The sequence below is a fragment of the Narcine bancroftii genome, chromosome 14, assembly GCF_036971445.1.
Source record: "Narcine bancroftii isolate sNarBan1 chromosome 14, sNarBan1.hap1, whole genome shotgun sequence".
NCBI classification, from domain to species: Eukaryota; Metazoa; Chordata; class Chondrichthyes; order Torpediniformes; family Narcinidae; genus Narcine; species Narcine bancroftii.
Window position 1 is genome coordinate 14,359,273 of NC_091482.1, and position 13,061 is coordinate 14,372,333.

At 39.1% G+C, this 13,061-nt stretch overlaps 1 protein-coding gene across 1 annotated transcript in view; it reads right to left on the reverse strand.

The window, feature by feature from the left end:
• pipox (pipecolic acid oxidase) overlaps positions 1–13,061 on the reverse strand; it is an 80,260-nt gene that overhangs the window by 44,224 nt on the left and 22,975 nt on the right. Inside the window, exon 3 of the mRNA XM_069911086.1 lies at positions 5,551–5,764. Within this exon, the coding sequence (XP_069767187.1) occupies positions 5,551–5,764 (214 nt within the window). The remainder of the gene's footprint in view (positions 1–5,550; positions 5,765–13,061) is intronic.

Below are 13,061 nucleotides of genomic sequence, written 5' to 3' on the forward strand. Positions count from 1 at the left end.
TATTTAAGACAATTTGTATATATATTTTGGTTTGACCACATAGAAATTACAGCACTTTTTTTTCAGGGCACCATAATGTTTGGGATATTTGGCTTCACAGGTGTTTATGAGTACTCAGATATGTTTAATTACTTAATGGTGCAGGTATAAGAAATCTAGGCTTGCTTCTAAGGCTTTGATCACCTTAGGAGTCTGTAGATACTATTTTTCAAAATGAGGACCAGAAAGTCAAAGAAGCTATTATGAGGCTGAAAAACAAGAATGAAACGTAAAGAGAAATCACTCAATCATTAGGATTATCAAAATCAACAGTTTGAAACATTATAAATAAGAAAGTGCTGACGAGCTCAGCAATCACAAAGGGACTGGTATTCCAAAGATCTCCACTGCAGATGACAGAAGAATTCTCATCATAATGAGAAGATATATCCAACAGATCCGAAATACTATTCAGGAGGCAGGTGTGGATATGTCAATGACCATCATCTGCAGAAGACTTAATGAACAGAAATACAGGGGCTGAACTGCAAGATGCCAACCAAGGCAAAGGTGGTATGCTTTGGATCTTTGGCAGTTCCTTTACTCCTCCACACTTTGCTCTTGCCATCCCTCTGATAGGGGTTAATCTTGGTATCATCTGTCCACAAGACCATTTTCCAGAATTCTGCAGGATTACAAATTTAAAACTGTGGAGAACAAGGGCAAATAAAGGAAAAAAGTGCCTTTGCCCCAATACATTTTTCACATCTATTGCAGTATCCAACAAACTCCTTTATCTTTTATTTGTGAATATTTGTAAATTGTAATCAGATACACATCAGGAAGCTTGATTGACCAAGGGTTAAATAATTAAGCAGTTAATCTGTATACCATGCATTTTCTTAAGGCAACTTTGCTGTGGAAGCAAGTCTTGGTGAGCACATGAGCTTGAGAGCAGCAGGGATTGCAGCAAAAGAGAATCCCTTGGAACTCTCTTCGAGAGCAAAGGAGAACTTCTTCAGGGTAGACATTTTTAGAAAAGAAAGCAACATGGAAGATGCCAACCCTGAAGAAGTTAAGAGTTTCAGTTTTACACCATTCATTTACTTGTCTTTTGGTTAACTGTGATAAGAACCCCCATCCTTTTATAATACTAGAGAAGCCACAGAATGGAAGAGAGATTAAAACAGCTCTGTTAAAGTGGCCTTTCTCTGCAGTAACTCTCAAGTTTCCCATTTGCTATCAAGGAAAGTTGCAAACATCAAGCCAAATGGAAACTGATTGGCCATGAAGTTGAAAGAAATGTTCTGAGATTGAAGGCCTGGAGGAAGAACGGGTGTCAATGCCGCATTGAACAGAGTCTGGGATACAGAGCAAAATAACTAAAGTGCCACGTGAAATGCACATTAGAAATACAGATAGGTAAGAAAGGAGGATTAAAACCAATTGGAATCACAACATTTGATACAACAGTATAAACACATCATAGTAAAAAGAATATAGTGGGAATGGACAGGTGATGTTCTAGAGAGGTTCCAGAGCACATTCTCATGTAGAGCATTGTTGACAACCCAATGCTACTAGTAACTACTTTCTTTGAGAAACAATAAATGTCAGCAAATGTCAAACCTGACTCTATAGATTCAAGGTCAAAATCAGCACATGTTTACAACAGCAAGTGATAAAGCACTTTACAAGTTTAAACCCCCGTTTTCATTTGAATACATTCAGAAAAAGTGTAACATTATTTTCTGCACCTTCACAGAATCTATTCCTGTTTGAAATCCTGAAGGCTGATAAAGCTTTGGCTTCTATCACAACACTGTTTTAATTTATGATTAAACTTGTGTGAATAATTACCCAGGAAATTCATTGAGCTCCAAGATTAGTTAGAAAACATGGGTCTGAATTACGGAACATGTTGAATAGTTAAAAGAATCAGATCCGTTTGTGTATTCAGGAAAGAGAGCAGCAAATAAAGTTCTTTAATGTTCTGAATGAAGATACACAAATGTGCACTGGTAAAACTCCATGAATATGAAAAATAGTTGCAACTTGCTTATGCAAAAACCATCAGCCTGGAACTTGTGGTAACGGAGGTAATGAGTCTTTTAATGGCCACTGTTCTAATGCAGGAAGTTTGAACTGCTGGAGAATATACATTTGCAGTCAAACGCAGAAAGCCAGAAACTGATGCCAGCAATTTTTTCAGTATTCTGTGGCAGACTTTCCAAATGACAGTGTACACATGAAAAATTCAACTAATCCCAAACTAATTTTGTTCTTAAAAACCTTGATAGTGTTACAGATCATTGAATGAAACATAGATCACAATAAAATGCACCAAAACATAATAGATGCTCTTAAACACTTCATCCCAAAAACCAACATCTGGATTGTCAGTCCCTCGAATATACATTAAAAAAAATACACAAAATATTTTTAAATCGAAGTTTCAGCATCGATGTTAATTTCATCCACCACAAATATTTTGCTCAATGTGAAACAGTAAAAGATTCTACTGTCCAGTTTATTGTCTGAGAGAATTATTCAATAAAATTGGCTGAACATCTAGTTTGACGGCATCAGTGTTGGTAAGCACACGTGATTTCATGAAATGAAGTCTGACAGAAAACAATTTTAGGGAAAGGGAAGATCCTCATCAGATTAACCACCTAGATTTTGTGGATATCTTCCCTTCAAGTCAGCAATGTACACTGTCATTTTACGGTTCATTGCAAAATCCATACCATCGATGTCTCAGGAGGGAATGGCACTCTTTTAATGAAAATGTAGAATGAACAGAAGAATGCCAATTATTATTAGAATTGCTCTGGCCTACAAACAAAAACAAACTGCTTAATGGTATGCAACAAACTGTCAATGTAATTTCAAGGGATGCTACAGGGTTAATGTTATCAGCAAATTTACAAAAGGTCTCTGGACTTGAATTCATTAACTGCAAGAGAGACGTAAAACCTATAATGGTATGTGATGGTTTCTGGGCAGACTATGATGTCTCAAAAGGAATACAATGACTCTTTTATGGACTTGGAAACTTTTAACCTCTCCTCCCTGTTCAATTCTTTGACAAAGCTCAACAGTGCTAATGGAAGTATTGGTGTGAAATACAAATCCTCACACAGTATTATTCCCAATTTCAAAAAGCATGTTAAATTATATATATATATTCCATATGTTTAAGGACTTTGTTGTAAAGAGTTTTAGCAGGTGTTGTCTTTTATTCCTTTCCCTCTCTAAAATGGCTAATGCTGCAAGGAAACACTGCAGGGGCTGCTATCAACTAGTGGCACTTGCATCAACAGTGATGACTTGTATTGAAAGGCTGGTGCTGAAGCCTGAATGGCAACATGGATGTGTTCCAACTCGCCTATTGTAGCAACAGGTCTATGGCGGATCCCATATCATTGGCTCTACACAAAGCTCTGGAACATCTGGACAGCAAAGATGCATACAACAGGATGCCCTTTATCCACTACAGTTTGACATTTAATAACCATCCTCTCAAAATTGACCAGGAAACTCCAAGACCTGGGACTCAACACCATACCATGTAATTGGATCCTGGATTTCCTCACCTCTAGATCATAATCAATGAGGATTTGTAAGAACATCTTCTCCACAATCTCTATCAGTATGGGAGCACCACAGAGCTGTGTTCTTAGCCCCCGCTCTACTCACTTTACACCTATGACTGTGTGGCTCTGTACAACAAAACAATCTACAAATTCACTGACAATACCACAGCAGTGAGTTGTATAAAAATGGGTGGTGAAGCAGCATTCAGGAGGGAGATTGAAAACTTGGCTGAAAGGTGAACCAACAACAACCTCACACTCAATGTCACCAAAATCAAGGAGATGATTGTGGATTTCAGGAAGGGAAAACCAGAGGTGTATGGTCCAGTGATTATTGAGTAATCAGAGGGGGAGCAAATTTAAGTACTTGGGAGTTGCTATCTTGGAGAATCTTTTCTGGACCCAACACATAAATTACAACATGAAGAAAGCACGTCAGTGTCTCTACTTCCTCAGAAGTTTGTAGAGGTTCGGCATGACGTTGGAAACCCTGGCAAATTTCTATGTGAAATATGTGCTGACCAGCTGCAACACGGTCTGGTTTGGGGACACCAATGCCCCTGAGCGAAAATCCCTACAAAAAGTAGTGGACACAGCCTAGGACATCACAGGTAAAACCCTCCCCACCATTGAGGACATCTACAGGGAACGCTGCCGTCAGAGAGCAGCAGCAATTAAGGAATCACACCACCCAGCACATGCTCTGTTCTCACTGCTACCATCAGGAAAGTGGTACAAGTGCCATCATGAACAGCCGCGACCCCTTCACCATCAGACTTTTCAACCACAAACTCAATCAGGGACATTGAAGGACTCTTACCTTCGCACTTTACTGATTTTTTTTACATTACCAATAAGTGGTAATTCTGCCTGGCCCACAGGAAAAGGAATCTCAGGGTTGTACGTGATGTCATATATGTACTCTGGCAATAAATCTGAAAGCTCGTCCCTACCAAGAGTGTACAATTATACCATTTAAAAGGTTCCAAGAGAGAGCCTTTCAGAAGTACAATTTAGATCAACTGCCTATGGTTACCACTTTTAATTGCATCTCAGAGATAAAATCTTGTTTTAAAATTTTGATAACAATTTTCAGAGGTATTCTAGTTTAACAAGACCATTTTTACTGAGCAAATAGTCAAGAGCAATATTTTGAACATTTTATTTGAGAACCTGTACTGAAAACAAAAAGTTTTCAAACCTTGTAAAATGGACAATTCAAAAGGAAAATTTCTTCATTTGATCAAGCTTGCCCAAAAGGAATTGTTGATAATGGATTAATAAACTTCGCGGATGTCCGACACTATCATACACACAAACTATTCCTTGAGTTCTTTACATTTCAGTTGTTATAGTTTACGCTGGCAGCTCTTCATTACAAGGTTCAACCTGCAGCCCCACTGGTCCAAAAGGCTTGCTACTTTATCATGTATTATGTTAACCTACTGAACTACTGTAAGGATTTAAATTCTCTGCATCTCACCCAAAATACAGCTACATTCTACCAAAGTGAATTTATATTTTAGCAAACTGAAAAAGGAAATAAAGAGCATGTTGACTGGCTTTCTATAGAATATACTTTGAGTGTCCAATTTTCTATTGTCAAACATTTTAAGTGGTTTACAGGTATCAAATGAAAGAATGAACGAAGAGCAAGTACATGAGAACAAATATTTCAGTACAGTATTGAAGGAATAGTGTAGTCAGAGGTGTTATTTTTGAATGTCATTATTTTTCAGAATATTGTAGTTCTGCCTGATCTTCTAGCTTAAAAAATATCCTTCAACCAATACACAAAAAGAGCCAATCGAGTCATCATTCTACAGTTGTACATGTCAACTTGCTGTTCACAAATAAACAGCCACAATGACAATATTGCCACAATGATGATACTTCAGATTGTACTTCACTGGCTGCAAAGAATTTTGGGTTATCCTGCTAAATGCTACCATGCAAACCCTTTTCCCATTACCTGCACAGTTTTCAATGCTCGGTCCGCTTGCAAGATTCCAGCTGTTTTATCAAGAATGGCAGAAACTCCTTTTGGAAGTTTTACAGCTGGAAAACTTTTTGAAAAATCTGCAGATGTTAAAGTAGCCATGGGGACCTTGTTATCAATCAGTGTTTTCTTCATGTTTTGAAAGGTCGGGTCCACTTCTTCACCAAGAACCAATAACCCTGTTTCCCTACAGATAAAGATAAAGTTAGTAACATTTTTATGGAATTGCTCATTGATATATTTCACTCCATTTCTCACCAGTTACTTTCCCTCCCTTTCTCTTTCTCCTTTTCAGAGGTATCAGTGATTTCTACAGAACAAGGCCACTGTTTTTAGCTAGTACCCAACCCCAGTAGTAACAAGTTATGCTTTTGTCTCTGCAATGAAAACCTGCACATTATGCAACGAAGACAGAGCTCTCGAGCCAAGCAGATCAAATCTCACCAGAGTCCTCTTGCCCTTCCAGCAGAGATCACTTATGAGCACTCCAATGTGAGAGGGAAGAGTATTCATTATAGAAATACCCCATTCAATGCAAATGAGAATGACATGAACCCTTTCATTGCAAGTTCACGTATAGTCAAGGCTAAGGAATATAATCTGGGTTCAAAGCCAAAACACCACAAATGCTGGAAAACTAAAACAAAAATTTATAAATTTTAGACATACAGCACAGTAACCTGCTCTTTCAGCCCAGTTTATTGCCACCCAATTAACCTACAGCCCCTGGTATGTTTTTAATGGAAGGACAAAAGCAGAGCACCCAGAGGAAAGTACACAGAGACAGGAAGAATGTACAAACTCCTGACAGACAGCATGGGATTTGAACCCAAGTCCTGATTGCTGGTGCTGTAACATCGTTGTGCAAACCGCTACATTAACTGTGCCATCCATAGAAATAGAAAATAGCATCATCTGTAGAAGAGAATTTACATCAAAACTAATGAAAGATCATTGACCTGAAACATAAACAATGTCCCCCTCGCCGAGATGCTGTCCATATTCATCATATTGTGCCTCAAAAGCTTTGTCACTGGGTGCTTTATCTAGCTACAAATCAGGAAAGCTCCTGAACTGCATCTTAGATTATGATTTAATGACTTTGTAACATTTCTGCTGAAGTGCCAAGTTTGAATCTTTGCCTTATTCAAACTACCACAATTCATCACTGGAGAAGCTTCTTGAGCTCTTGGATAAATGGCTTATGGCAGTGTAATACTTGATCACAGTGGGGAAGAAGTCATTAAAGTTGATTTATATTGATAGTGTTTATGCATATTTCCCTGTTACAGCCTCCATCAGCCTGTGAAGAGGGCAACACAGGAGCAGGAAGGTGTTTTCCATCCAGCCAGCTACGTAGTAGAACGCAAGCTCACCTCAAGGATGCATGCTTATCCCACTGCTCTACTCACCCTACACCCATGACTGTGTGGCCAGGCACAATTCAAATGCTATCTGCAAATTTGCCAATGACACTATGGTAGTTGGCAGAATCACAGACATCAATGAAGCCTGCAGATTGAATGGTGTCACAACAACCTTGCACTCAATGTTAGCAAAACCAAGGAGATGATTTTTGAGTTCAGAAGGAAATTAGAGAACATGAACCAGTCCTCAATGAGGGGTCAGCAGGGAAGAGTGTCAATAACTTCAAATTCCTGGGTGTCAACATCTCTGTCTTGAAGCCTTCATGCTGATGTAATTACCAAGAAGGCTCACCAGCAACTATATTTTGTGAGGAGTTTGAGGAGATTCAGTAAGTCACCAAAGACTTTTGAAAACTTCTACTGGTGTACCTTGGAGAGCATTCTGTTTGGATGCATCACTGTCTGGTATGGAGGTGCCAATGCTCAGGACATGAAAAAAACTCCAGAGGGTTGTTAATTCTGCTTGCAACATCATGGGCACCAGAATTCACTCCACTGAGGACATCTACACAAGAGGAGGTATCTTAAGAAAATATCATCAAGGACCCCTACCACCCAGGCCATGCCCTCTTCACTCAGCTACCATCAGGAAAATGGTACAGGAGCCTGAAGATGAGCACTCAGATTTCTGAATGAACAATGAACCTCAGACACTACCTCACTTTGTCGTTTTCTTGCACTATTTTTATTTATTTTGAAATATAATTTATAGAAACATTTGCACTGGGATGCTGCCGCAAAATAACAAATTTCATGATAATAAATAAATTCTGATTCTAAATGATTGCTAGCCTTGAAAAATGTTTGGAATTAAAAGGTGGAAGGGGATAGCAAAATGGGGGGAGGGAGGGGGAGAAACAACAAATGGTCAAAGACATGGAATGACTGGTTGGGTAATTTAAATGGAAGCTCCCCGAGAATATTATTTCAATTACATTTCAAATTTATTCAACACTGGGAAATAGAATGGTAAATTATAACCTTAAACTGAGCTATATGGGAAGCAATCTAATATTTTGATTTCAGATTATAAGGAGTTGCAAAACAATTTGAAACCACTGCAATAAATTGATCACAATATACTACAGCCGTTGATTTCCACAATATTTTGTTATTACAGTTGAACTAAAATCAGTTGTTTGGGCATGGGAATAAAAGAAAGTGGTCTTGAAAAAAAAACATGTTTTGGTATTCATCACCTCAATTTCCACTTGATTTTAAATTGAATGAAAATATGATTCTCTTCATTCATAAATACATTTTCAAACCTTCACCATGATCTTCCATATACCAGAAAGTGGGTGAATTATTTGCATTGCTTCAGCATCAGTTCTGCTCTTATCAATAAACAAGACCAGTTTATAACATCAGGATAATAGAACCAGACTTTGCTTCACAGAAAATAGCTCCTCGGGATTGTGGACACAATCTCTTACGCAATATATTACAATAGAAGACTCTCCTTTCATCATATATAGTATAAAATCATATATAGTTTTACTCAAGGGCATCATTTTCCCCGATGCTGTTGATTAAAAGAATTATCAATGTTCAATTATATATATATATCAGATAATTTATTTTCTTTCAACTTGCAGAAAAGGGAGGTACCATTAAATGTATAATTTAATTAAATTATACATTTAATAATGATCTATTTCTGATAGTGAACAAAAATGCACGTTCCTTATTCTGACCCGATGTAGAAAGCAGGTGAACTTCCAGCTGGGAATCCAGTCAGCATGGTTAGTGCAACATGTAGCGACCTTGATCAATAAAGCATGGGAAAAAAAAGGAGGCTAAGTAAATGAATTGGTCATGAAGCCCAAATGAATTTTCTTAAACGGTCTTTATTAAAAAACATAAAATGGCTAGCGTCTGTAGCAACATTCAATATCAATAGTAATGTAGAAGAAACATTCTTGCAAAACACCAATTAATCATAACATAGAACGTTCCTTGTAATGTCTATCCTAACGTAACAGTCCGTGTAACGTAACAGTTGACTGAAACTCATACTCCTCGGATCTCCCAACTGTTGATGTGGGCTTGCGAACCTCCTTTTCAACCCATACAAAGCCCTACACATGCACATTGCAGAACGTGCTGGCCCTGGCTCCAACTGCTTGTTGCTGGCACTGAGCCATGCACACATGCATTGACCCAGTCCATGGCTCATGTGACCAGCTGAAGCTGCTGCCACCACAAAAATCCAGCAACCACAAATTGTGCCAGCCTTCATGCGTGTGAACAACAGGGAGGCTTACCTTCGGATCCTGGGAAGTCGCTGACACCCGCGGCCACAACAGGTAAGAAACGAGCCTTTGGCTCTTACACAATGGTCAGGAATATATAGGTCAGCACAACAACAAGGGGCCAAAGGGCCTGTTCTCTGTTCGATATTCTGAAGAAACGGTCTCCATAAAGATTAATTCAGTCTCCATATCCTCAGAAATATTACTCCCATTTTCCTCATCATATTTATCTATCTTTTTAAAAAGTTGGCTTCCAAGTTTTGGATCCATATTAGCAAACTGACAGTTGCAAGAAGTACAAAGTCCTGTCTCTGTGTTTTATTACAGAGCGAAGTCTGTAATCTTGCTGCTATAGATCCTCTTAATCCGACAGATTTAAACTATGAGACCAGGCCTAGTATGTAGTACTCTATCAAACACGTTTTGCAAGCCATATCCACAAAATCAGTTGCACTGGCCTTATTCATCCTCTGATAACCAATAAAAAAACTTGTCAAATCCAATTTGCTATTATGCCTACAAGGGTTGTGGAATCTTATCTTTGTGAGTTGAGCAATTTCTGATCACAAATATTTGACTTAAAGTGTACAAGAAACACTGCAGCATGGTTTAGAACCATGCTCGAGCACTGAATGGAAAACTGCTGATAATATAAATAAAGGTTGGATGGTTTTGGACATGACAGACTGATTCCTATCAGATTAAGAGATTAAATATTGAACCTGTGGTACAGATTTCCATTGAAGTTGAACAAAAACTTTAATTTGTTTAAGTTGAGATGACAGATTGAGGAAGTTAGATATATTAATGGCATGAATTGACATTTCTTAGGAGAAGCAGAGAGCAGGAAGTTCTTAAATTAAGGATTGACCAGCTGGTTGAAGGCTAGAAATTCATGGAAGAATCATCAGGTGCAGCATGCATTTCACCTTTATTATTGACATAAAATGGCAGTTTGCACATCAGGTGGAGCTGATTTACCTTTTGACATGACAATGGCCTTGACTTTCCTGCATGAAGTCAATAGGAAGGAACGCTCAAATGGGTTTGTAACTCCATCTAGAATGGCTTCATATACCAACTTTGCACTCAACACCTAGGCTATTGGCCAATAGTAATGGGAAAACTAAGTCTTCACCTGTGCTACTCTGCCAATCCAGCAACTTTGAACTTCTCCTGTTAAATTTAATATAAAAATCCTGATGTTATTTTGAGAGATGAACTTTATCCACAAAAGCTATGTTGTTTGTAATTTCCTCCAGTGTAATCAATCTGAAATTATTTGAACACAAATTTAGGTTTGATATGAATTTTTTCCTGATAAAATATGAAAAATTTATACTTTATACAGGAGAGTTTAGAATACTTTAACAGCAAACTGAACCATTAAGACTTGTAAATATCATTAATGTTATTGAATAAATGCTGCAATTTCTTTTTGTGAACAATTCAAATAAGTTGCTACACGTGGCTCCAATTGTCAAAAACTGGGTTTACCTGGAGTACAGCAATTTTGCAGTTTTCTTGGTGCCAGAGCTCTCTTCTGGAAATTTGTCATCTGATTTTTTAGGCTGGATTTTTTTAGAGCATTCCAAAACTTTGCTCATATAATTAAGAAAATCTCATTCAACGCTTCTCATCATACCATCCTTGGGTGGTCCTTATGGCTGCCAAAGAGTACTGAGTTCCCCTGAGCACTAATCTTAACCACACTACCCAGGATTCCTGATGCCAGGGGAACAATCACAGTACTGCCCTGTGGTGGTACACCACCGGCCTACTGCAAGGGGCAACCTCTGTTCCTGCAGGAGAGTAAAGGGACAGGACAACACCTGGCCAGCTGTCAATCAGTCGGCCTGAATGGATCAAGCCCCACCCGGTCGGGTGTCAATCACCCTCTGGGATATAAGCCTGCGCTGGCCTCCCAAGGCCTCATTCAGAGTTGCTGCAACCACAGCCAGCCTGGCTCTTTGGAAGTCTTTGTGGATTAAAGCCTGTTGTAGAGTCTTTATCTTTGTGTGTATCTGATTCTGGCTGACAGTGCACCACATGCCTACACCTCTCATTTTTTGCAAAAACCAGGCTTTCAATGGTAACATTTCTCTGCAGCTCAAAGAGTGTGGTTTCCACTATAGCAAGTCTGTTTAAGAGCTGGCTGCAAAAATCACACCTGCAGGGCTACATGCTGAGAATGTTGAGCACATCAACAAAGAACATCATGCTGAAATTATCAGTTTCTGTGAGCATTCCACAGCAAATCCCAATACCATTGTTCAATGTACTTTACAACTGGTGTCATCATATTTTTACAGGCCTAAAAATATAGCCGTGGTAGAATATGGTAATGCAGGTGGGGGACCTCACTGGACTCTCAGGCTGGCCCGACTCCGACCTGGTAACTCCTCCCCGGTTTCCCTCAGTTCCAGCCTTGGATCCAGGCCAGAAGTATGTAATTGTATGCTGGCCTTTGACCATGTGCTTTGTGTTTACATGTGGTCATTGATCGAACTACTGAACAAGGAGGCCTAGTCAGTAAACCACGCAGATGCCAAATGGGTGCACTGGCACCGCCACCTTAGGATTCTGGGTCCCTGACTGTCATTGCAGCCACTGAGCTCACGAAGTGCAATTACTGTGATCAAACCCAACACCTAAGAAAATATTGCCTGGCCCATAACACACATGTTCAAACTGCGGAGGAAGAGGCACTACACTAAGGTATGCTGCTCTAAAACCCCTTCCAACAGCACCACGAGTGGGCTACAACCCGCGTCACTATCTTGGCTTGACCTTGTTCCAGCGCCACTTCTGGTAGTCAAAAAACAAACGGTGGGAATGGGGAGACCAATAACATGGAATGATGTCACATCCGGCTTCCTTCCAGATCCTTCGTGTGTGATCCATGCGGGAAGCCATCTTTGAGATCCCTATGGCGACCATCTTGGAGACAGTTATCCTAACGTTACAACAGCAGCGACTCCGCCAACGAATTGACGTGTCTGCAAACTTTCATGTTTTACTCGTTTCTTCTCTGTGATGGCTCCCATCCATGATGGTTCCTCAACGTGTCTAGTTGCTCTGCCAGCTTCATAATATCACAACTGTTAGATGCAATGGCTCTCCTTCAGCAAATGCCCAACACGAACATGAAGGGGGTAGATAATCTGACTCAGATCACTGGATTTTTGGGAGACTGATTTGCTCCATTGAACAGAATATTCCTTCATTACTGGCAAAAATATGAAACCATTTGTGAAGTAAGAATTTCAGGACTTTAGCTATACAAGTCTGCGGTTGCCTTCCTATAATCAATGTTATTGAACAATCTGTGGGGTAATTTCAAAGCAGTTGTGCTTTTTCTGGACATCTCCTTTCGCCTGATATTCATTTCCAGTACTGATGAGCAGCAATTTGGGATGGAAATGATAAGCAACAAAACCCATTCTATAGCAGCCGGCAAAACTGGGATTGTGCCAAATTAGCAATTTCCAACTCACGGTGGGATTCTGGGATTTTGTCCAAGATCTTGGTAGAGAAACAATGCGGCCTGGGATATTTGAATTACAGAGCCGTTGTCAATAAATGCAGCATCAATAAAGCAAGAATTCATATGAAATTTAACAAATTATATGTTAGCTTAATAGAAAATGCATTTTCATTAAGAATTTGCAACGTAAATGATTAATGCTCAAATGAAGATTTGTTGATTTGTGAATTTTTACTATTGCAAGAAATAACAAAACCTCATGATTAATTTCACATTGGCATGCATGCAATTTGTGGTCAGCAGGGGGATGTTCTC